Here is a 21,149-nt window from a genome sequence, read left to right on the forward strand (position 1 = left end):
ATAATTATAAAATACATTTATTGTACTTTTAATACCATTCACCACACTTTTAGATTCCAAGCTAACATCAACTTAAGTGTATTTTTTAAAACATATTTCAAAATTAATAAAAAAATGTAATGCTAATACCCCGTAGGATTAGTGATAAAAAATGCAGATTCACGGCAAAGAAAATTACCTTCCTAGAATATCAGCGTGTAAGGAGGTCAGAATTAACCAAAAATATAACAGAAAGGAAGAGATTGGGTTCTATTCTCTTTTTACCAGAAGGTAAAATATAGAAACTAGATTCTTGTATCTATTTATTCAAATTATGCTACTTGTTTATTTAATGTGTAAGATAACTAAATTTAGTTTCGGATGAACTCAATTACTTATCCCACGAATCAGTTCAGAGAATATTACACCAAGGAAGTTTATTTCATTCTGTAACTACTAAGTTAAACGATGTTAATACCTTTCCATCTAACCATGTTAATTCTAGCCATTACCTCACGACTATAGAGAATCCCACCGACACTGATGATGGTAGGGATTCATTGCACGATTTGTTATACGGCAGGATATTTAACGTTCGCTGTCTAAGTAACCATGATCTGTGCCTTTTGTTAACCTATTTAGTTGATGTGTCCAAGTTTTCTGAAGTCGACACATCACTCCTACTGAAGGTTTTGACACAGATCAACATTACATTTGAAACACTATCATTTTCAGAAATATCGCACATATTGTATTGTATAACTAAATTGGAGCATCTAAAAACTAATTTTACCCCTTTCATTGAAATAACTCTTAAAATATCTTCAAAAACATTAAAACTTCTTTCTACCCCTGAGTCAGTAACTGAACTTAACTTTAACACTCCCACGAACATTTCTAAGTTGGTGTATTCACTTACATTTTCAAAGTCGTTAAGCGTTTTTTATACATCAGGTCTTAAGTCAACGCTTGAAGAGCTTATGAATATGTATTTGAAGGCCTATGAATCTGGGTCTATTCACTCTAGAACGGACTCTAGAGATTTCAGTTTACTTTGTAAATGTATGGTCAAGTTAAAATTATTCAATTTTGAGTTATTATCTTTGTTTTCTGATTACTACCAACATCGACTGCAAGAATTCAATTCTAATGTTTGCAAATCGAAACAATCCCTGGAATTATCTGGTTTGGAAGAGGGTTCTTTTCACATAAACCACAACATGGACAAACTAAAGTTTTTGGAACAGATTGATGAAAAAATAAATCTACGCCACTTGCTTGATTTATTGGATGCCATTGAATTTTTCGGGGTTAATCACAGGAAACTGTTTGAAGAATTTAATGAGTACATCTCTTCATACCTTCGGTTCTTTCTCACTGACGGTACTTTTATAAAAAACTATTTTAACATGTACTCAATTAACCGGAACCTTAGAAGAAACAAGTTGGTCAGTTTGCTCAAAAATAATAATTATTTCAAAAGTAATAAATTAAACCTTCAAAAAATATACTCAAAAATACCAAAATTTGACGAGGCAAATCAGTTTATGGACCCGGAAATTATTTGTAAATTGCAAAAATACGTCACCCAAAGGTTCTTATTCCAGAGGTTTTTGGAAGAGGCGTCTAAATATGTTGAAGTAAAATTCACAAAAGAAAGTCTGGCCGTTTCTAATTTTTTGGAAAATAATTTTGATGACTTAGAATTAATTGACAAGTTTATGGAATCCATAAAGCACCTTCCGAAGGTGTTGAATTTTAACATTATTTGGAAAGTTTTAAACTTAATTAACACACATAAGAGAACATCGCTTGTAACTATGGCATATAGTTACTTGCAGGAATCAAGCATAATTTTTGAACAATTAGAGGCACCCTCTGACGACCTGTTTGGGATATTCAAGAATGTTATCGAGAGTAAATGTGAGAACCAGCTAGTGGTTATTGACAACTTTTGTAAAATCGTACAAATGTTCATAGAAACTGATCTGAAAAGGGATTACATAGGACTGGTTATGTTTTCAAACATGTATAAAATACTTAGGGAAAGTTATAAAATAACACCTGAACAATTTGAGGATTTAAATCAATGCGGAAGCATTTCACTTCTTAGGGGAATTCTAGAAGATTATTTTAAACGTTATAAGAAACAAAAAATAATAGAGTTTAATGAGATTCCGGAAAGGAAAGAACTGGAATCAGTATTTGAATCCCTTACAAGGGGACAGATATTCGAGTCAGGAGAAAAATGTTCAAACATAGACTACTGTAAAAGGATGGAAAATATGATTCACATTCTGGATAATTTGGGCAATCTGGATGAAAACCTGAGGAAGGTGGTTGATTTGAACGAAGATGTGTTTAAGTTTGTAATATATAACGGGTTCATGACCCAAATGTCAAAATGAAGTTAATGTTATGCCAAACTTTATTTAAATAATATTATTCTGTAAATGTGCAAAATAAATAAATAATATTTTTTTTGTAATTTCAATTTAATTTGACGACCACTTGTAGGGTCGATAAAATAGATTAAACAAATAAATTATAAACTATATTTCACTAATGTAACATAAATAATGTCGGTTCGTTTAGTTCGTCCAAAAACGGCAACTTTGGACGAGTTGCTCTCACATGAGTTCTATAAGAGGCTGATTTCCTCAATAGAAAATGCTTTGCCGGAAATGAAAAATGTTAAAGACCATAAAAAGCTTATAAACTCAAATTTCAGTAAAGAAATCGTGGAAATTTATAAAATAATGTTCTCCGGATCTTTTAACAAGCTGGATATGGCCTCTTTGGAACACTCAGACTATCTTTCCCACCTGCTGCCCTGTTTATCAATGGATTCCTTCCCACTTATCGCAAACCTGGATAAAAAATCGCAAGAAACTTTTAAAAAAATTAGATTCTGCACAGTTATGACCTGTGTATGGGCTTTCGTAGAACTACACTCAAGTGGAAGATCAGAATATGTAGATGTACTATCGAACCTTTCATCAAGTAAAAATTATTATATATATGTTTAAATATTCAGATTTATGTAGATATAAAGATAAAATGTGACTAATAACAAATTTATAGAACATAAAGACTCCTTTGAGACGCTCTTTTTTAACTCTGCACAGCTACTGATGCTAGAATCATGGAATGAAGAGTTGTGTGAGTCAAGAGAATTCGAGTCCGTTGACAGAATGACAATACTGGAGCAGAGAGCACTGTTACGTTTCTTTGTAATATGTTTTCAGAGAATTGAACTCTCAGAAGTGCGCCGCTGTTGTATGTCCCTGCTGTCACCGCAAGTTTGGATCCACATACCAGAAGAGTTGAGAGAATATAACTTTTTTAAGAATAACAAAGTTTCAAAGGCGCTATTTTTGAAGGCATTTGAAAACTATAAGTTAAGACATAAAGCGTGTCATTTTGATGATTTGTTGAAAGAACCAAAGGCAACAGTTAAAAATTTATATGAATTGGTTCCAAACAAAGACAATATAGAGTATTTGAACCTGAGCTACAAGTTAGTTTTGGCAAGAGATTTCATGAATTCACTGATTAACCAGTTCATATATATACTGGAGGACTATTTGTCATTTTCAGAAGTCAAACCAGAGGAACAGTCGGAGGAAGACCCTGAAATGATGAGACTTATGTACATTGAAAACTACCTGGAATTGTTCGTTGATTTGCTTAGCCAGCTGCACTTGAGGAGAATAATAAAACCCATAATTGAGTACAAGTTATTGTTGGTCAGGTGTAAAAACCACCCACTGTACGAGCCAGTTGACAAAAAAACAAATCAACTTGCCAATAGAGATGACGCAAACATATTCATCGAACTGGTTAACATACTGGAATATTACCTGAATTTTAATATAAACGAGGAGTTGGGAGTGAACATGGAGTACAACGTTATCCTTGAGGATTACTACAAAAGGTTCAACAAGTTCCAGAGAGTCTGTTACCTAAACTACAAAGACGATGAAAACCTAAAAAACATACACCTGGTTAACAATTACGCACTAAATAATAATCTGTCAAAAATACTAAACAGCCTGGATTTGGGAGTATTGGTGCAGCTAAACCAGGAGTTATACCTAATTCAGTCAACCAAGAATAAACCTAAAGATGGAAAGGAGTTAAACGGAAATACATTCGATCATTTCTTTCCATACAGCGTAGAACTATTACCGAAGAAAAAGAAGTCTAAGAAGTTGGTTAAGAAGTTGCTCATCAGTAACCTGGCTAACTACTTAAAGAAGCCAATCAACGAGTTGATGCTGATAAACAACAACAACTTCTACCTAAATCCTTTCTCTTCACTGTTCAATAACATCACAACAGTGACGTCCAATGACCTTTTACAGGCAAAGGAAGCCAATAGAAGAGAAGTTACTGAATTGGGTGAGATGGAGGGCGATATTAGCTACATCAAGCTTTGCACACTGTCTCTGTTCAAGTTAAACTTGCAGTACCTGACCATGTTCGATTACCTTTACAGGAATTTCATACTGTACCAATTTGAAGTTATATATCAAATTAAACAATACGTGCACCAACAAATATTCTATTTGTCCTACCTGACAAGCCACTCAAATCGTTCTAACAAGTTAAATCACAAAGGCACGGAGGAAAAGAACAGACTGGTGGCTGTGGAAAAGCTGGAGAAGAGAGACTGGGTTGGAAGAATGTTCATTTGCATAGATAACCTAGAAATGAAAATTGACCAGAATCGAATTGAGATGATTCTGACAGTTGACCTGTCAATGATCCAAGATTACAAAATACGACAAGAATGGCAACAACTTACAAAATATGATATATTGTTCCTGGTTCAACTAAACTGTGTGTATTCATGTGGCCTGAGTGGGTCTGATGGTAAAACGGCAGAGGATATGGAAGACGAAGTTGAACTTTTGGGCAAGATTGTTAGGAGGATAAGATTCGGCGAAATACTAGAGGTGTACGACGAGGAGAATAACAACGTTTTGGACTTCAACCCGTTAGATAATAAGAGCTTTGTGGGCTTTAAGATGAGGATTAAACTATTGTTGGATTACCAGCAATACATGAAGGACATACAAGAAGACCTGGACTATTACAGTAGCTTTAACTTGATAATCAGGAGAAGCAAAAGGCAAAATAATTTTAAATCCATCTTGACAAACGTTCAAAATGTAGTAAACAACAAGTTCAAGATGCCAAACTGGTTACAAGTGATTCTTTTGGGATACTTTTCGTACCATTCAGTTAGACCAAATACCTCTAACACGAGTCATTTTTCTAGCGCTATCGCCTCATTAAACCAAAGCATTTCCACTGAACGAGACGAAATTATTAAAAAAAGAAAGAAGGAACAATACACAAGAGTCAAAATAGGACTAGACTATCTAAACACGTTCAAAAGTAGGGATCATTTGTTGAGTACAACCTCGTTCATTTCAATTAAACTGGTGCCGTGTTTGAACTTCAATAACACAAAAAATAAAGATAATTTTAAGCTTGGGTTGGGATCAAGCTCGAGTTTACAGGAAATTAGAGAGAATAGGATCCACATTGACTCAATTGATACTACAGTAAACGAGTATGTATACAACAATAAAGGTTCCTTGAATAAGGTTGAATTGGCTGAAAAATTAAGGTTGGCTTTGGAAAGTGACAGAAATGTTAATTTGTTTATTCAAAATCACATTTATGACCACGATTTTGGAAATAAGACCGATGAATTTGAGAAAGACCATGACGAACGGTTGGAGTATGTAGTATTAAGTGGAGTCAAATTTGAATTACATGTCGAGAACAACTATCTAAATGATTTGACTAAAGTAAACAAGGATTATCACATCAATAGTCAGCTGCCGAAATTTTTAATAACGAATTTTAATCACCCATACGATATTTCACCATATGATCCAAGTTCAGCTGATATTCAGAATAAAGATGATCCTCAGAATAATAATTCAGTTAACCTTGTTGATAATAATAAAAGTTCTAAGAAGGGAGTGAAATTTGTGTCAAGACAAGTTGAGAGTATAATTGGGGGCACGATGGAAGGGTTGACTGTGATTATGGGACCTCCAGGTACAGGTAAAACTGATGTGGTATCTCAAATCATCTCGATTCTGTTTAACAATTACGAAAACGAGAAGATTGTTATTTGCACACACAGTAATTTCGCGCTCAACGATATCTTCACTAAGCTGGTGAAAAATGAATTAATTGACGAACATTACATGGTGAGACTAGGCCACTCGGATCTTGAAGTGGACAACATGGGTCATTTCTCAAAGTTCGGCAGAGTTAACTACATTCTGCAAAGAAGACTTGACCTTCTTGAACTGATTAAAACCCTAAAAGAGCAGATCAAGGTGGTTGGAGACTACGAATGTACAATACAATATTCCCTAACATTCCTGCAATACTTTTTAATTGATGCACCACAGTCTAATAATTCTTGCTCAAATAATGCTCAAATTGTAAATGAAAATTCAAATGAAGGTGCTGAGGATATGAATGATGCTGAGGAGGCAGGAGTGTTGGAAGTATTTGATAGAAGCAAGCTCACTCAAGAAGGATTGGATAACTTTTTCAAATTAGGGATAGAATTTCCATATACTCTTAAGGATGTAAAGAAATTGTATAACCAGATACAAAAGTATCAGGCCTTTGAATCTAGTTATGGTGATGAAGTTAATCAAGAATCTTCTAAGCAGGGATTGAATGAACAACTATCACAAATGAAGAAAAAATTTATCGAAAGGTTGTACGAAATGCTCTTCGAGTTGCTACCCTTTGAAATCTTGAGGAATAACAGAGATCGGATGAAGTATCTGGTGGAAAACTATAGCAGGATCGTAGCAATGACCTGTACCCACGCCTCTATATCCCAGGAGGAATTATCGACACTGAACTACAAAACATTGATCTTTGAAGAGGCGGCACAGATACTGGAAATCGAAAGTTTCATACCCATTTGTAATAATATCAAGCGCTTAATTTTGTGTGGAGATCACCTTCAACTCTCTCCAATTATTCAAAACTCGTCCCTGCTGAGGTATTCTAACTTAAACCAGAGTCTCTTTCTGAGACTTATCAGGCTTAACTATCCCTACATTCAATTGAATGTCCAGGCTAGGTCTAGGCCAGAGATATTGAATATATACAGCCACTTCTACCCTCACCAAATATTCACTCTTGATGGACTATACCCTGAAACCTCTCCTGCTTCTTCCAACAAAGCACAAGATAGACTACCCCAGGACAAAGATGTGTTGAATGTGAAACAGTTATTATGTAAAGGTAACCTTAGGGAAATGATAGCAAGTAATCTCTGTAGCCTAAGTTTTCAATATGTAGTTCAATTCATCGATGTTGAGGGAGAGGAGACTAGCCCTATCAAGTATTTCTATCAGAACCTAGGGGAGGCGACCTACTGTGTGTCATTATACATGCTTATGAGGCTAATGGGACTGGAAGATATAGTGATCTTGACTGCTTACAACGGTCAAAAGTGCTTGATTGAGGACATCGTTAAGAAGAGGTGCAGCTGGAACAATAAAATCGGCTCGCCAATGGTTTCAACAATAGATAAATTCCAGGGCAGGCAGGCAGACTATGTAATAGTATCGATGGTGAGGACTAAGAACATTGGTTATTTGAGAGATCCCAGAAGATTTGTAGTTGCGACTAGTCGTTCGAGGTTGGGACTTTGGATAGTAGGGAACAAAAAATTGGTACAAAATATTAAAGAGCTCTCGAACTTCAACGAAGAGCTGAACCTATATCCAAACAACCTGTACCTGAATTTTAAAAATTTAAATGACTTTGGTAATGTGGATTCCTCCAATTTGGTAAAAATAAAAGATAACTCTGACCTGGAGGAGTTAGTAAAGTCACTGTTGTAATATACTATTTTAATTTTTTAAAATAATTAAAACTATGTGTAAGTGAATTTATAAAACCAATGTTTTAAATATTTATATTTTAATGTTAGGTTGGGAGGGAGAGAGAAACCAGGATAATGTGTAAGTTAAAAAAATGATTAATAATTGTAAGGAAAATATATTGTTAATCATAAATATTCATAGAGTTAAAAAACGGTAAAAAAACTGAAAAATCGATTTATAAATCCTTGGTGTGGATGAAGAATGTAACATATTGGGTGTACATTGAACCATAAACAGAATATATATTCTTGAAATGAAAAGAAATATATAATTTTTTATTCTATGTCGACGATACTCTACTCTTTCATAGCCCAAAATGATTCAGTTATCGCAGATTACGCAACTCCACAAATATACAACTCTGACAAATCGGTAAATCTGGACCTCATTGCCAGGTAATCAAGAGATCAAAACAAAATATTTGTAGAAATAACCTTTCAAGGATCCCCAAAAATAATTCCAACGGTTTCAACGTAATTCTTGGACACTACTTTTTTCACGTACGTTTTTACGACCCTAAAATTTTCAGCATGTTAAAAATGGTCTCGTATTATCATGCGTAACATCATCTGATGAAAACACTGATCTTCCAAAAAAATTCTTGGTAATTATAATAAATAAGAATAATTACGCAGGCTGAGCTCGACTCAAAAATTAACAGCAATGTGTTCAACAATACCAGCAACAGGAGCAGAACTCTGACAAAAATGATGTCGAAGCTAGTGGTAGGTGCAAACACAATGTAATTCTGATCAGAATGAGTACAACAACACAAATATGAAGTTGAAATCCATCGAGTCCTCGTTGATTTATACAACAGACGCACTCCGGGAAAATATAAGTTAGTTAGAAAATTTTAAATTGTGTATAGCTAATATAATGGAACGAGGAGAACTGATTGACTCAATAGTAACAAAATCCGGTAACCTGAAGGCGGAGACCAAGCTGTTCAGAGATTCAGTAAAGTACTCAAACTCGTCGTTCATAACAAAGTTTATAATAAATAACATAAAAAATAAACGACTATATATAATTTTAACAGTAAGTAGTAAAAATGTGTATAATAATTCCTAGGTCAGCTTCGTTATTATATTCTTCTACTTCTTCATCGTTTCGGAATCAGATTAACTGACACATTAGGACAAAAAAGTGTAGAAAAAATCGGATCAGGATTTAATAGATTTAGATATGAATAATATTAATCCCGGGATTTCACGTTCCTTCTGAGGTACACTCTAAGGTCCAAGAAACTCACAAAAATTCAAATGGAAGAGCAACCATAAGAAAATGTACAAAATTATAAATGTTTCAATGATAAAAAATTTTAGTATGGTGTAAATTGTAAAACATAAACTTTAATTCTGCGATGCTACATCACCACTACCGGCGTCAATTGTAACTTAATATCACAAACATTTTAAGTAATAAAATTACACTTTATATTTTTATAAATTCCATATAATGTATACAATTTTCATGATCGTTTTCTCCCTAAGGCACATTGTTTGTGCACAGTTTAAATTTAATTGTTAAAGAACCACCCGAAGCTAAATGAAGGGCCAATATGTGCGCGGATTGGTAAAATTCATAACAGATATCCGAAACCTGAAAACGGATGAGGAAAAAGAAGAAAGAATTAAGGAAGAGGTGGCAAAGATCAGAGTAAGCTTCTCTAGTCCAAGATTGACCGATTATGACAAGAAAAAAAACCTTTTGAAGCTATTATATGTCCAAATGCTAGGATATGACATACATTTGGGATATCTGGAGTCGGTACAGTTAATGGCCTCAACCAAACTAACAGATAAAGCAACAGGATACATGGGATGCGAGATATTGCTGAAAGAATACGAAGAAGTTATGAGACTATGTGTAAATACAACACTAGAGGACATGAATAACCCATCGGAACACGTTTGTTCACTGGCACTAATCTTTCTGGCAAACAACCATTCACTAGAAATCAACGAGAGACTTTCTAGCGAAATTGTCAGATTAACCATGACCTACCCATCAGATAATTATTACTTGAGAAAGAAACTATACATGTGCCTGCTGAGAACATTTAAACTTAACCCTCAACTATATAACATTAACGAATGGTTCAACATGGTCTACCAGATCTTAGAATCTGAAAATACAGTTTCATGCCTACTGCCAATCTGCAATCTACTGGATCCAATTTTAAAACAAAAGCCCCAAAACTGGGAACTGTCAGTAGACCGTCTTGCATCATTTTTGTCCGAATTATCAAAGGATGAAGTGCCAGTAGAACACTGCTACTTCACAATACCAGCACCCTGGCTAACTGTTAAGATTTTAAGCATCTTCGCCTCAATCGACCCTCTTCCAAATTACTACTTCCTTCCCATGTTGTCAAGTTCACTCAAGATCCTGATGGACAAGACAAGTAACCTCGTGTTGACGCGCCTAGCAAACAAACACAGCAACAGGACCAAGAAATTAATGAACCTAAGCATATACATGACAAAAACAGGAATTCTAAGAGAAACCATAAGAGCAGTAGTGAATTGGTTTCCATACCTGAATAACATATCACCACAGTTCGTTTGCAGCTGCATACGCCACCTGTACACCTCTGTAATGTCACAAATCAGACTCGTCGCACTTGAAATAATAGAAGACGTGATCAAGATCCAGGAGACGTACGAATTCATTAAAAGTGACGCTGAATATATCATACACTTTTTAAACGACTCGGATCCGACTATCAAGAAAAGGGTAATACATTAGTTATTTAGTTACAAATTTAGTATTACTTATACTTAAATAAATGTTGATTTAGTCATGTTTGATATTATGTGGACTATGTGATTCGACTAACTGGGAACTAATAGTACCAGAGTTAATCTCAACGCTGAGATATTCTGAAATCTCAATCCAAGAATACATGGTACCACTCATTTGCAAAACAATAGATAAACACCTTCCCAAAAACACACTTTATATCGATTTAATTTTTAAAATCATCACACACGCACCCTTGGTGTCCAATATTTCAATTTCAACACTGTTACTGACAACCTTGTATAAGGAAAACTCCCTTAAATTTCAGGTTAGTACTAGTTCTATCCACAGTACTTTTGAATACAGCTAGTCTAATTTGCATTAGGAAAAGTTTGTAGATAAGTGCTTGTATTACCTACAAGACGAAACTGAGATTACTGAAGGATTATTAAGGTTTGAATTGAAAAGATAAATATATGTTACACAACAATTATAAATAAATATATATATTTAGGATATGTGCACATGTGCTTGGTGATTACGGCCACCTGTCAACTGAGGTTGGAATGAAAGATCAACTAAAACTCTTTGAGAAGTATTTTGTAATAGCCTCTCCAGAGTCCAAATGCGTAATTGTAACCACTTTAGGCAAGTTCGCCTCAAGAGATAATTCCCTAGCTGGTAAAGTTGGAGAGTTCTTGGAGACACAAGTTAACTCACCTGACGTTAATCTACAGATAAGATCATGTGAGCTACTTAAGATGCTCAGGACCAATTTGTCGCTGTTCAACAGAGTAATGACAATAATCTCCGACAGAAAAACTTCGACCAGATCTAAACATTCTGAAAGGAGTTCAGCCAAAGAAAGTTTTAAAGAATCATCCAAAGACGTTTACAGAAACAGTCATAGACCAACAGATGGATCCAGTGTTAGGGACTCATTTGATGGAAATGTTCGAAGAGATTCAATGGATAGATCCATCCAAAGGGTATCTTCTGAAAAGACTAGTCGTAGAGAATCGGTTAAAACCGATAATTTGGGTTCCTCGAGGGATAGGGAGGTGAGGGGAACGTCACCTAGAGAAACCACTTCGGGGTTATTCAGTAATGAAAGTTGTTTGTTATTATCGAATGAACATTTTACTGTTGAACTGGAACAGGCTTATAAAAATCAGCATTCAAAGGTTCTAGTTCGCTTAACGAATGTTTCTAACGAGGATCTATATGTCCACAAATGTGCTCTAAAATCACCACCCCAACTCCAGGGACAAGAACATAATCAACTTAGAGATGTTAAACTAAAACCTGGACAAGTTGCAAACCATAAGCTTTCTTTTGTTCTAATGGACTATGTACTTGATTTTCCGAATTATTCTCTAGATCTGGGACTCGAGTCGAAAGTCGAACCAATCGCCTGCACCTTGAATCTGCCTGTGTATGTCCACAAGTTTATGAAACCGCTGGAACTGGACCCTCCATCCTTTACAAAATTATGGAATACACTCGCACAAACGCAGCCATTCATGCTCAAATTCAAGAACAATATCAGCGTTTTAGCAAACTCACTCACATCGCTCAACTTCGACGTTGTTAAGGTATGATCGTATTAAAGGCATTAACCTTCATTACCATAGATATTGTGTAGTTCATCATGTAATAAATTAATATGCATTTAGACTGGAGAAAATGTATATGTATCTTCTTCTGGAGTTGTTTCAATGGAATCAAATGAATTTTTCTGCCTAGGAATGTTTTCAATGGACAGGTAAATATATATAAAGTAATTATTTAGTAGAGGAGGACTGGTAGCAAGTTACAGGGCCAGCACGCCACTCTTGGCACAATGTATCATAAATTTAACTAAAACTCTTCTAAAAGAGCTTTAATTGCGTTTTAAAAGCATTTTCAATTTCGTTTTTGCCTTATGTGTTAGATGTGTTAGGTCCACACAACAGCAAACCAGTGTTATAAGTAGTTAGACCTTTGTACAGTAAATTAAAATTATTTATCATGCCGTGAGATGCCATACCAGGTGTACCTTGGTATGTGTGACTTGTCAACTCCCCACATCAGACGGAGAAGGTCGAGGACGTTGTTAATCTATCACTATAATCTCTACTTTATAGGTAGTTTTCTGAATTTTCTAATTATTTCCATAATACTTAAATATGCTGAAACCTATACGATAATTCCTTCCACAAACTGACCCTTTTAAATACATGTCTTGAATATTAGATCTACTTAAACAAATGTCGGCACTAGTTTCATCAGAAAACGTGCCCAATGGCACAATGAATAATAACCTTAATGGAAAACTTGAAAAAAGAGGAGGCCCCTCAAGAGGATCTGGAAGAAAGCCACGCCAACTTCGACCCGAAGAGGTTCCATTCAAGATCCAAATAGACGAAAAAAGCAGAATCATAGCCAAACTACAAAATGAATTGTCATCCATAAATAACCATATTAACAGCAATAGAGGCGGATTGTCTGCAAACGATGAGCGTAGCCTCATAAAAAGTAGGCTTGATGATATACAGAGCCGAATTAACTCATTGGATATAAAGCGTTCAGCCTTCCTTGACGAACTAGATAATAAGCAACGTGATATCAGAAAGAAAAACAAAACTCTTTCCGAATTAAAGACAGCTTCAGGATACAAAAGCGAACATGAAATTGATCATCAGATCAAGTTCCTGGAAGGCTTGATGATGACCTCATCCCTGAGCCTTAAGGAGGAAAAGTCCATGATGTCTCAACTACAGCAGCTCAGAAATACCAAAGCCTCCCTCGAACGCCTTAAAATGGAGTCACTTAACACAAGGGAATCGGTGGATGGCATGATCATGGACGTCAAGAGCAATCTCGATAACCTCAGGGATGAACTTAACCTCTTGAGAAAGGCTAAAAGAGAGGAGAGCCAGAAGTTATTTAATTTGAACGAGAGCAAGAAGAAAACCATGGATTCCATGAAGGAGTATTTCACAGAGAAGAGCCGCCTGATGACCGAGATCCAGGAACACATCAACGACAAACGCAACTTAATGAAGCAGTTGGAAGAGCTGAACAACGAATATTACACAAAACAGAAGCTCTTACAACAGCAAAAGTTGAAGAAACAGCAAGAAGAAAGAGAACGTAGAGCACTGGAAAACGAGGTCAGGCAGCTCCAATCCCAGCTCGACAACTGTGACTTCTTGCCTTACGACAAGGAAGTTAGGCTACTGCAACAAGTTTTAACATTTTTATCAACACTCGAAAACACAAATACAACTAAAGAACCCTCAACAACCACTAAGGAAACAGTTACCGTTGAACACAATGGAACCTCTCCGAGCCTGGTCAAGGACGAATATGGAATGAGATTGGTGCCCAAGAAGGACAGAGATGAATATTTCATCTCACCAAAGACTAAGAAAGAAAAGAACAAGAATAAGGACAAGTCTTCAAAGTTTAAAATTGATATGGCTACTTTGAGTTACTTTGAAAGCTGCGGTGTTGATCCTCCCACATGCCTAGATTCTCTCCCCAGTTGTCGTGAAAAGTTACAGCAGAAACTAGACCATTACAACAGCTTGAGGAGTGAATGCAACGTAGAGGACATGAGGAATCAAATTGCACAGAAACTTGACTTAGCCAACAAGAAGCTTGAAGCCTTTTCTAAATCACCTAAGGGTGTCAATCAAGGCCCATTAGTCGATACCTCTAATTCACAAGTCAACCCTGAAGTTTCTCAGGAATCTTAAAAATTTTATCTAATTATTATGTTTCATGTACTTTTATATGCTAATATACACTAAAACAATTTATGTGTGTTTTCATTAATTTTTCTCAGGGGCGCTACACACTTTAAGAATTCAAGTTAGTATATAATTAAAACAACTATAAATTTGGTTAGCTCATTAAAAACTTAATTATATTGGGATATATGTTTCAGAAAGGAGCACTGAATGCAGATTGCCCAAAATGTGTTGTTTGTATGTTATTTTCCCCATACCTTGTCTGAATTTATTTACACTTCACCTTTCGTGGATTTCTGTGGACATGTGTAATAATGTGTTTGAATAAAATATTTTTGTTTACACTATTCCTGGCAAATATTCAGGAAATATTTGCTTCAGATGCTGGGCAAGCTGCAGCAAAGAAAGATGTTACTGTTAACCTTGGAAGATTTACAGAACATTGCCAATTGGATCCGACCAAGCCAAATCATTTGGTGAAATATTATCTTTGTGAACCTGGAGATACAAAAACGTTCCTAAAGGTGGTTTATGAAGACGTTAATTTGTGGAATTTTACATCGGCCGAAGGGAAGACCCTGAAAAAGCTCACCCTTTTGGTTAAGTACAATTTCTTACAACTTTTACATTTTCAACTAACAAAGGATTCTACAGATGAAGATTTGTACTACAAGAAGGAAAAAAAGACGTTCACAAAAGTTGATGCGCAAGAGTTCACTAATCAAAGAAAGTTCTTAGGTCGAAGGGATAACCTAGTAGATAAATGGTTCGCCTTTGAAATGCATAACAAAGAACTTTACGGCAATTATGTAACAGATTCCGAATCGTTGGTAGATGGCGTATCCAGAAAACAGCTTTCTGTATCCAAGGGTAGGCCCTTGTTACTAAGGGATGGAACCCAAAAGGTATGGGAGGATGTAAACCACGCTAAAGGTTTAAGTAAAGTTGAAGTATATGATTTTGGTCTCGATAAACTTATGGTTCTTAATCTTGGATCTGAGAGTAAATATTTTTTCAAAAACCTCCAAACCAATAATTCTCAATGGAATGCACTTTCTAACGAAAATGAATTTAACACAAAGGCTGTACAACTTAAATCATCTTATTTTACCACTTCATTTGAAATGGATCTTTCTACTAAACCCCCTTTTGATAATTTCACCTCCCGCAGAGTGTCGAGCCCCGGAAACTTGAATGAGCTTGAACTTATGCCAAACAGAACCTTTTTTCTTAACAAGGTTAAATTTAAAGAATACGTTTTGTGGTCTTCAACTGAAAAGCAAAAGAGAGTTTTCAAGATGAAACTAACACTTTTGGATTTTGAAGTAAGATTGGTCGCTTTATATGTCACAGTCCCTCCTGATAAGGTCAATCCAGATCATGAATCTCTTTATTTTAACAAGGAAGACGGAGTTTTTAGGAAATTGAAAGATGTTGAAGAGTATAAAGCACTTTCTAAAGTGGTTCAATCTCTATCCGATAAAACCAGCCCTTTTAGATACAATGACACCTGGGTCCAAACTGGGGGCAAATTAGATGTAACTCGTTACAATGATGCTGAATTTACTGTTGAAAAAGTAGAAGGTGCTTCAAAGGTTCTAGTAACAAGAACCTTAACTCCAAAAGCCGGTTTTACATTTACATCACTGTCACACGGGAGCCTTGCTTTATGGCCAACTGCTGTTCGTAAAACTACTGGTACCGTAAAATCATTAGAATTGGTTTCCAAAGACTCTCTAGTTCAATTAGTTCTTTTAACTGTTAAAACAGAGTCAACTGACCATGTTCTACGCCTAAAGAAGGATGGAGATAACTTCACATCAGTGGAACAGGGTGCGTACGATCAATTTAAAGAGTTACTCAAAGGAGACGATTTTTATGCTGATAATAAAGTACATTTGGACGTGAATGAAGAGAATCTTAATGATAAATTCTTCAAAGTTACTCAGGAGACTTCAGATGGTGTATTTAAGAAAACAGTTACAGTGAAGGAATTAAAAGTAACTAATGTTAAAAGTTTAGGTCATTCTCTTTGGAGTCAAAACGGCGATCGATATGAATTTGCCAAAGATTATGATCTTTACCTGGTTGGTGATTCAAGCCTGTTGGTCGTCCATCTAGAAACTCAAGGTAAAAGACGGACCACAAAATATTTCAAGAAACAAGATCACAATATGCAATGGGTAGAGATGAAATCCGATGCTGAATTTAATAATACACTATCTGCTTTTAAATCAGCAAACACACCAGTCAAAGTCGATTTAGATCTGTCTACTAGTCCTTCGGAAGCCCAATTCACTGTTCAAGTCACTCCTCTCCGTGGAAATAGAACCATGCTTGTCCTCACTCCAGTCAAAGGTAAAGTTGTTGGTGTCCTTAACTTTAAAACAACTAATCTGTGGACATCAAATGAAAACCAAAGAGGCCTTAAGGTACACGCATATCTTGAAGATTATGATGTCAAGTTTGTAAAAGTCGATGTATTAACAGTACAGAACCGCCAATCTCAACAATCTGAGGTAAAGAAAAAGTGGGTAAGTGATACCGATTGGGCAGGTACTTACACTGATGGTGAATTGTCTACATTTAAAACAACCGACAACTCCAAACCATTCAAATATAGCTCTAGCTGGCAATTACCATCAAATAAATTTGATACAAAGTCATTCTTGGCCGAAAATTTCACAGTTTCTGAAGCCACTGACAACCTTGTTAAGACTACTACATATACTCCTCAAACATGGATGCTGGTTAATCAAGTATTGGTTGATGAAGTACAAGTCTGGCCGGTCGAAACTGCTTCTGTTGACCAAACAAAAAAGCTAAAATTACTTGAGGTGTTGACCAAAGATCACATGGTACAACTTGTTCATGTCCAGAATGTATTACTTACAGAAGCAGCTACCACAGAAGATCTTTACTTCAAAAAACATGAGTTAACTTACCAAAAGCTCGACGACGTGACTAAGTTTAACGAGTTGAAGGAAAAGTTGTCAAAGAAAGGCGAGCTTGTTGACGATAAAGTTAAGTTGGATCTGTCCTCGGAAGTGCCCTCAACCATGTTCGCTTCTGAGACTCTGGTTGAAGATGGTCTAGAAAAAACTGTTGTCGAAGTCAAAGTTGGTAAATTGTACCAAGTCAAAGCTAGCCCACCCTTGTGGACATCCCAAAGTGGTGAATATGTCACGAAACTGGAGAAATATTCAAAGGACGATAAGCAATTTTTGGTACTTCATCTTCATGACGGGACCAAAGCTCTTGATAAAAAGTATTTCGAAAAACCAACAGCTGTACAGCCGCAACAAGATGCACAACGACCAGAAGGGGCTGCTGCACGTCCATCATTCCAGACGGTCACCTCTAATACCGAGTTTTACAAAAAATTGAATGACGTTAAAGCCACCTTAACTTTTAAGGCGGCTTCCCTAAACCTTAATTCATATCAGGATCAAAATTTCTTGGTCAAAGAGTCTACTGAGGGAACCGCCAAACTATACAGATTATATCCAAAAGCTGAATTCCGCGTTAACTCTTTACTATTTGGTGAAGTTGAGCTTTGGAAAAAAAAGAAAGAAGGGGACAGACTAGTTGAGGGGAAAGTCTATGTTCATGACGGAAAAGCTAAATTTTTTCACGGTCTAGTTTGGGAAGGAGATCAAAATGATCAAACTACTTCCAGTGCTCTCTATTTTCAACTAAATGATGCAGGAAATGCATACTATACTAAGCAAAAGGAGGAGTTTGATAAGGCACTGGAAGAAGCTCTTAAGACACCGCCTACACCACCCTCAGCTGCTCCTCCCGTTGTTTTGCCCACAAAACCACGCTATTACAACAAGTTGTTGCTATCAGATACGTTTGATTCTCAACTGTTTCGTACTGAAAGCGAGAAAAAGGGTGAGTATACAGTAAAAAAAGTACTACCAAAAGGAGATGATACATTCGTGAACCTAGTTGAAAGTAACAGAACTGTATTATGGAAAGCACAACAAAAAGATGAGATGTGGAAATCAGCAACGCTTTCACTATCAGAAGGTGTTGGACTTTTGGATTTAGTATTCACTCAAAATTCAGCTGATGTACATTCATACTTTTTGTTACAAAAAAGTAGGTGGAAGAAGGTTGAGAGTGACGTCTACCAGAAGGAATGGGCAAAGGTACCAAGTGTACAAGCTCCAGCATCATAAACACACACACACTAGAATTTCATTGAGTTTTAAACACATTACACGTAAATTGGCATAAGGTCCAAAAATAATATATACACTAATATTGTCCGAATGTTCTATATACAATATATTTTAGCATTTTCTGGACTAATTTATGAAAATTTAGTCAGATATAGGTCTAATTAGTAAAAGGTTAAATGAATAATGAAACAGATAACTCATTTATGTAGGTAGTAATTTAAAAAAGAAATAAAAAATTGGCAAGTATAGAGGTGAAATTTGGAGGTTTTATATAAAGTAATAACGTAAAAGAGATTACACATTAAATAAAAATATATAAAAAATTTTAATATTTGTATACAGAGCATTTAGTAGATAAAATAATTTAGTGTAGTATGTAAATAACATACACACCATAAAAAGAAGAAAAAACATGCTAATCCTTCTACAATGACTATATTCCGCAATTGGACAAATTTTAATATTTAATGATTGATTACTAAACAAGTATTTAGATGCTTCGTATTAACTTCATTTTTATGTGTAACATATGGGTTTCATATAGTGTTGGTCTGTTTTATCCATTAGGAGTCCAAGATGAAATCGACATCCCTAATATTGAACCAGGAACTAACCCAAATTATAACCTAAATGACCCACATAACCTGGTAATCGATATACTTTCAACCAACATACCAAATGTGTACAAGCAAACACTAAAGTCAGAATGTACAAACACATTTAGGTATTCTTCAGAAGATGAATATTCAATAAGAAGAGTAGTGTTTGGAACTAAACTAGTTTGGAATTCTACGACAAATTTCGAAGTAGCGAAAACCGTGGAAGTCGTCCGCAAAAATGGAGTGCTCCAGCTCGTTTCAGTGAAAAACGATCAGCTGGAGTCATTTTTTAGAAGAGAAAAATGCAGTTTTGTGCATGTCCCGACACGCCAAGAATATTTGAAGTTAAAAACCTCCCTGGATAATGATAGTACATTCGTCGACACGTGGGTGGAACTGGACCTGAGTACGTCCGACCCAATGAGTATATTTTTCTCAAAAGATATTTATCATGAGGAGAGAGTTGCAATATTTAAACTTAGCACTTTGAAGCCCTTTAAACTATTCAGAGTATTCGATAGCGAAACCTTACTTAAGCCTAAAGATGGTGATCAGAATACCGAGACTCTGTGGGAGTTTGACGACACTTTGATGTGTGAATCCGTTTTCGTTCACAATTTTCAAAGTGGAACACTTCTTAAGTTGTTTCTTTCTGATGGAAAGATTAATGTTACTGAAGATTATAAATTTTTTAAAAAATGGGACGGTAATTGGTACTCTATTGAAAAGAGTGAGTTTGTTTCAGAGTATAACAGGCTAAAGTCGATCACTACTAGAAGAGATATCACTCTTGACTTTGGAGTGAATATAAAAGATGAAAGATTTTACAGAAAACAGGAAAAGCTTGGGAAAAATTTACTATCCTTTGCTTTGTTTCCCAAAACAGGATATAACCCTAAAAGATTATTTTACGACGGAACTGAGGTAGCCTCACTTAGTGGAGATCAGATCTTCTCTTCTGTTGTAATTTATCTTGAAAACACAGATCCTGTGATGGTTAATGCGACTGTTTCTGACACCCACCGAGAGGTCAAGTTGGTTTACTTTTTAAAGGATGGAGAAACACTTGTTTCCGTCGACAAGGAAAAGTATGACTCTGAACTAGCTAAACTAAAACTTAAAGGGTCTGAATCTAGTAGTTTAAAATGGGAGTGCTCAGATATTAATTTAGATGAAGATTTAATGGATGATACATCTAATGAAGTTGACGACTCGAAATTGGAGTCATTAGTCAGGATAAAGTTTAACGTTTTATACGACATTGACGACAAATACTTTACTAGATCAAAGAGTCTAGAGGATGGATTTGAACTCCACGTAGTGGTTCCAAAGGATCAATTTATAATTAACTTGGTAGACTCTCACAATGGAGTGGTTTGGAAGAGCGTTCAACACAACTTTATGGTCAAGTCAATAGTCGTTTATTTCAAATCTCGGAAGCCTCATGGGCTTAAATTACTCATTTCAGGAGGAAATCTTTCTGTAAATAAGTACTTTGTGCTGTCAAATGAAAGTTGGCAGTCTACACCGGTAAATGCATTTTATAAACTTCTAAATAGAAGTATTGAATAATTTTATTTGGTTTGGTTTTCATTAAATGAAATGATAAATTTATCATTAAAATGAAATTATCAATTAGTTGAAGATCAATTAAAACTTTTTGGGTAAATTTCCCCTAGATTTTTCAATTTTTTCAATTTTATTATTAGTCTGTGGTTCAGGACTAATGTAAAGTATGGAATATTTCACTCACAGAATTACATATATATACTTCAAAATATAATTTTTTGATTTCTTTTACAAGTTACTATTATTAAAACCCAGCTAAATATTTTTCAATTTCTTATCAGATTCTTACTTTATAGATTGTGGGAAATGTTAGATAATATAAAAGTAATTATCCCAACCAAATGGTGGAAAAATAATTTTACTGTCAAAATATTATATAAA

At 35.4% G+C, this 21,149-nt stretch overlaps 7 protein-coding genes across 7 annotated transcripts, besides 1 other annotated feature; all 7 read left to right on the forward strand.

The window, feature by feature from the left end:
• Positions 1-119: 119 nt before the first annotated feature.
• TA05350 (uncharacterized protein) lies at positions 120-2,387 on the forward strand (the record flags this gene model as incomplete). The annotated part of the gene is made up of 2 exons (XM_949750.1): positions 120-270; positions 355-2,387. 2 exons carry the CDS (start codon positions 120-122, stop codon positions 2,385-2,387), a joined length of 2,184 nt encoding a protein of 727 aa, XP_954843.1.
• Positions 2,388-2,558: 171 nt separating this feature from the next.
• TA05355 (uncharacterized protein) lies at positions 2,559-7,883 on the forward strand (the record flags this gene model as incomplete). Its single annotated transcript, XM_949751.1, has 2 exons — positions 2,559-2,982; positions 3,064-7,883. The coding sequence occupies 2 exons, from the start codon at positions 2,559-2,561 to the stop codon at positions 7,881-7,883; spliced, it is 5,244 nt and encodes a 1,747-aa protein (XP_954844.1).
• A 324-nt stretch (positions 7,884-8,207) lies between these two features.
• Positions 8,208-8,999, forward strand: TA05360 (synaptobrevin, putative; the record flags this gene model as incomplete). The annotated part of the gene is made up of 6 exons (XM_949752.1): positions 8,208-8,320; positions 8,353-8,425; positions 8,455-8,529; positions 8,561-8,650; positions 8,682-8,766; positions 8,797-8,999. The coding sequence occupies 6 exons, from the start codon at positions 8,208-8,210 to the stop codon at positions 8,997-8,999; spliced, it is 639 nt and encodes a 212-aa protein (XP_954845.1).
• Positions 9,000-9,476: 477 nt separating this feature from the next.
• On the forward strand, positions 9,477-12,559 carry TA05365 (alpha-adaptin, putative; the record flags this gene model as incomplete). Its single annotated transcript, XM_949753.1, has 6 exons — positions 9,477-10,667; positions 10,732-11,001; positions 11,059-11,126; positions 11,188-12,268; positions 12,350-12,438; positions 12,469-12,559. 6 exons carry the CDS (start codon positions 9,477-9,479, stop codon positions 12,557-12,559), a joined length of 2,790 nt encoding a protein of 929 aa, XP_954846.1.
• Positions 12,560-12,922: 363 nt separating this feature from the next.
• Positions 12,923-14,416, forward strand: TA05370 (uncharacterized protein; the record flags this gene model as incomplete). Its single annotated transcript, XM_949754.1, has 1 exon — positions 12,923-14,416. The coding sequence occupies one exon, from the start codon at positions 12,923-12,925 to the stop codon at positions 14,414-14,416; it is 1,494 nt and encodes a 497-aa protein (XP_954847.1).
• Positions 14,417-14,724: 308 nt separating this feature from the next.
• Positions 14,725-14,787: a sequence feature (Signal peptide predicted for TA05375 by SignalP 2.0 HMM (Signal peptide probability 0.987, signal anchor probability 0.000) with cleavage site probability 0.866 between residues 21 and 22).
• TA05375 (uncharacterized protein) lies at positions 14,725-18,597 on the forward strand (the record flags this gene model as incomplete). Its single annotated transcript, XM_949755.1, has 1 exon — positions 14,725-18,597. One exon carries the CDS (start codon positions 14,725-14,727, stop codon positions 18,595-18,597), a length of 3,873 nt encoding a protein of 1,290 aa, XP_954848.1.
• A 497-nt stretch (positions 18,598-19,094) lies between these two features.
• On the forward strand, positions 19,095-20,771 carry TA05380 (uncharacterized protein; the record flags this gene model as incomplete). Its single annotated transcript, XM_949756.1, has 1 exon — positions 19,095-20,771. One exon carries the CDS (start codon positions 19,095-19,097, stop codon positions 20,769-20,771), a length of 1,677 nt encoding a protein of 558 aa, XP_954849.1.
• Between the last annotated feature and the right edge of the window lie 378 nt (positions 20,772-21,149).

The sequence above is a fragment of the Theileria annulata genome, chromosome 3 (genome assembly GCF_000003225.4).
Source record: "Theileria annulata chromosome 3, complete sequence, *** SEQUENCING IN PROGRESS ***".
NCBI lineage: Eukaryota > Apicomplexa > Aconoidasida > Piroplasmida > Theileriidae > Theileria > Theileria annulata.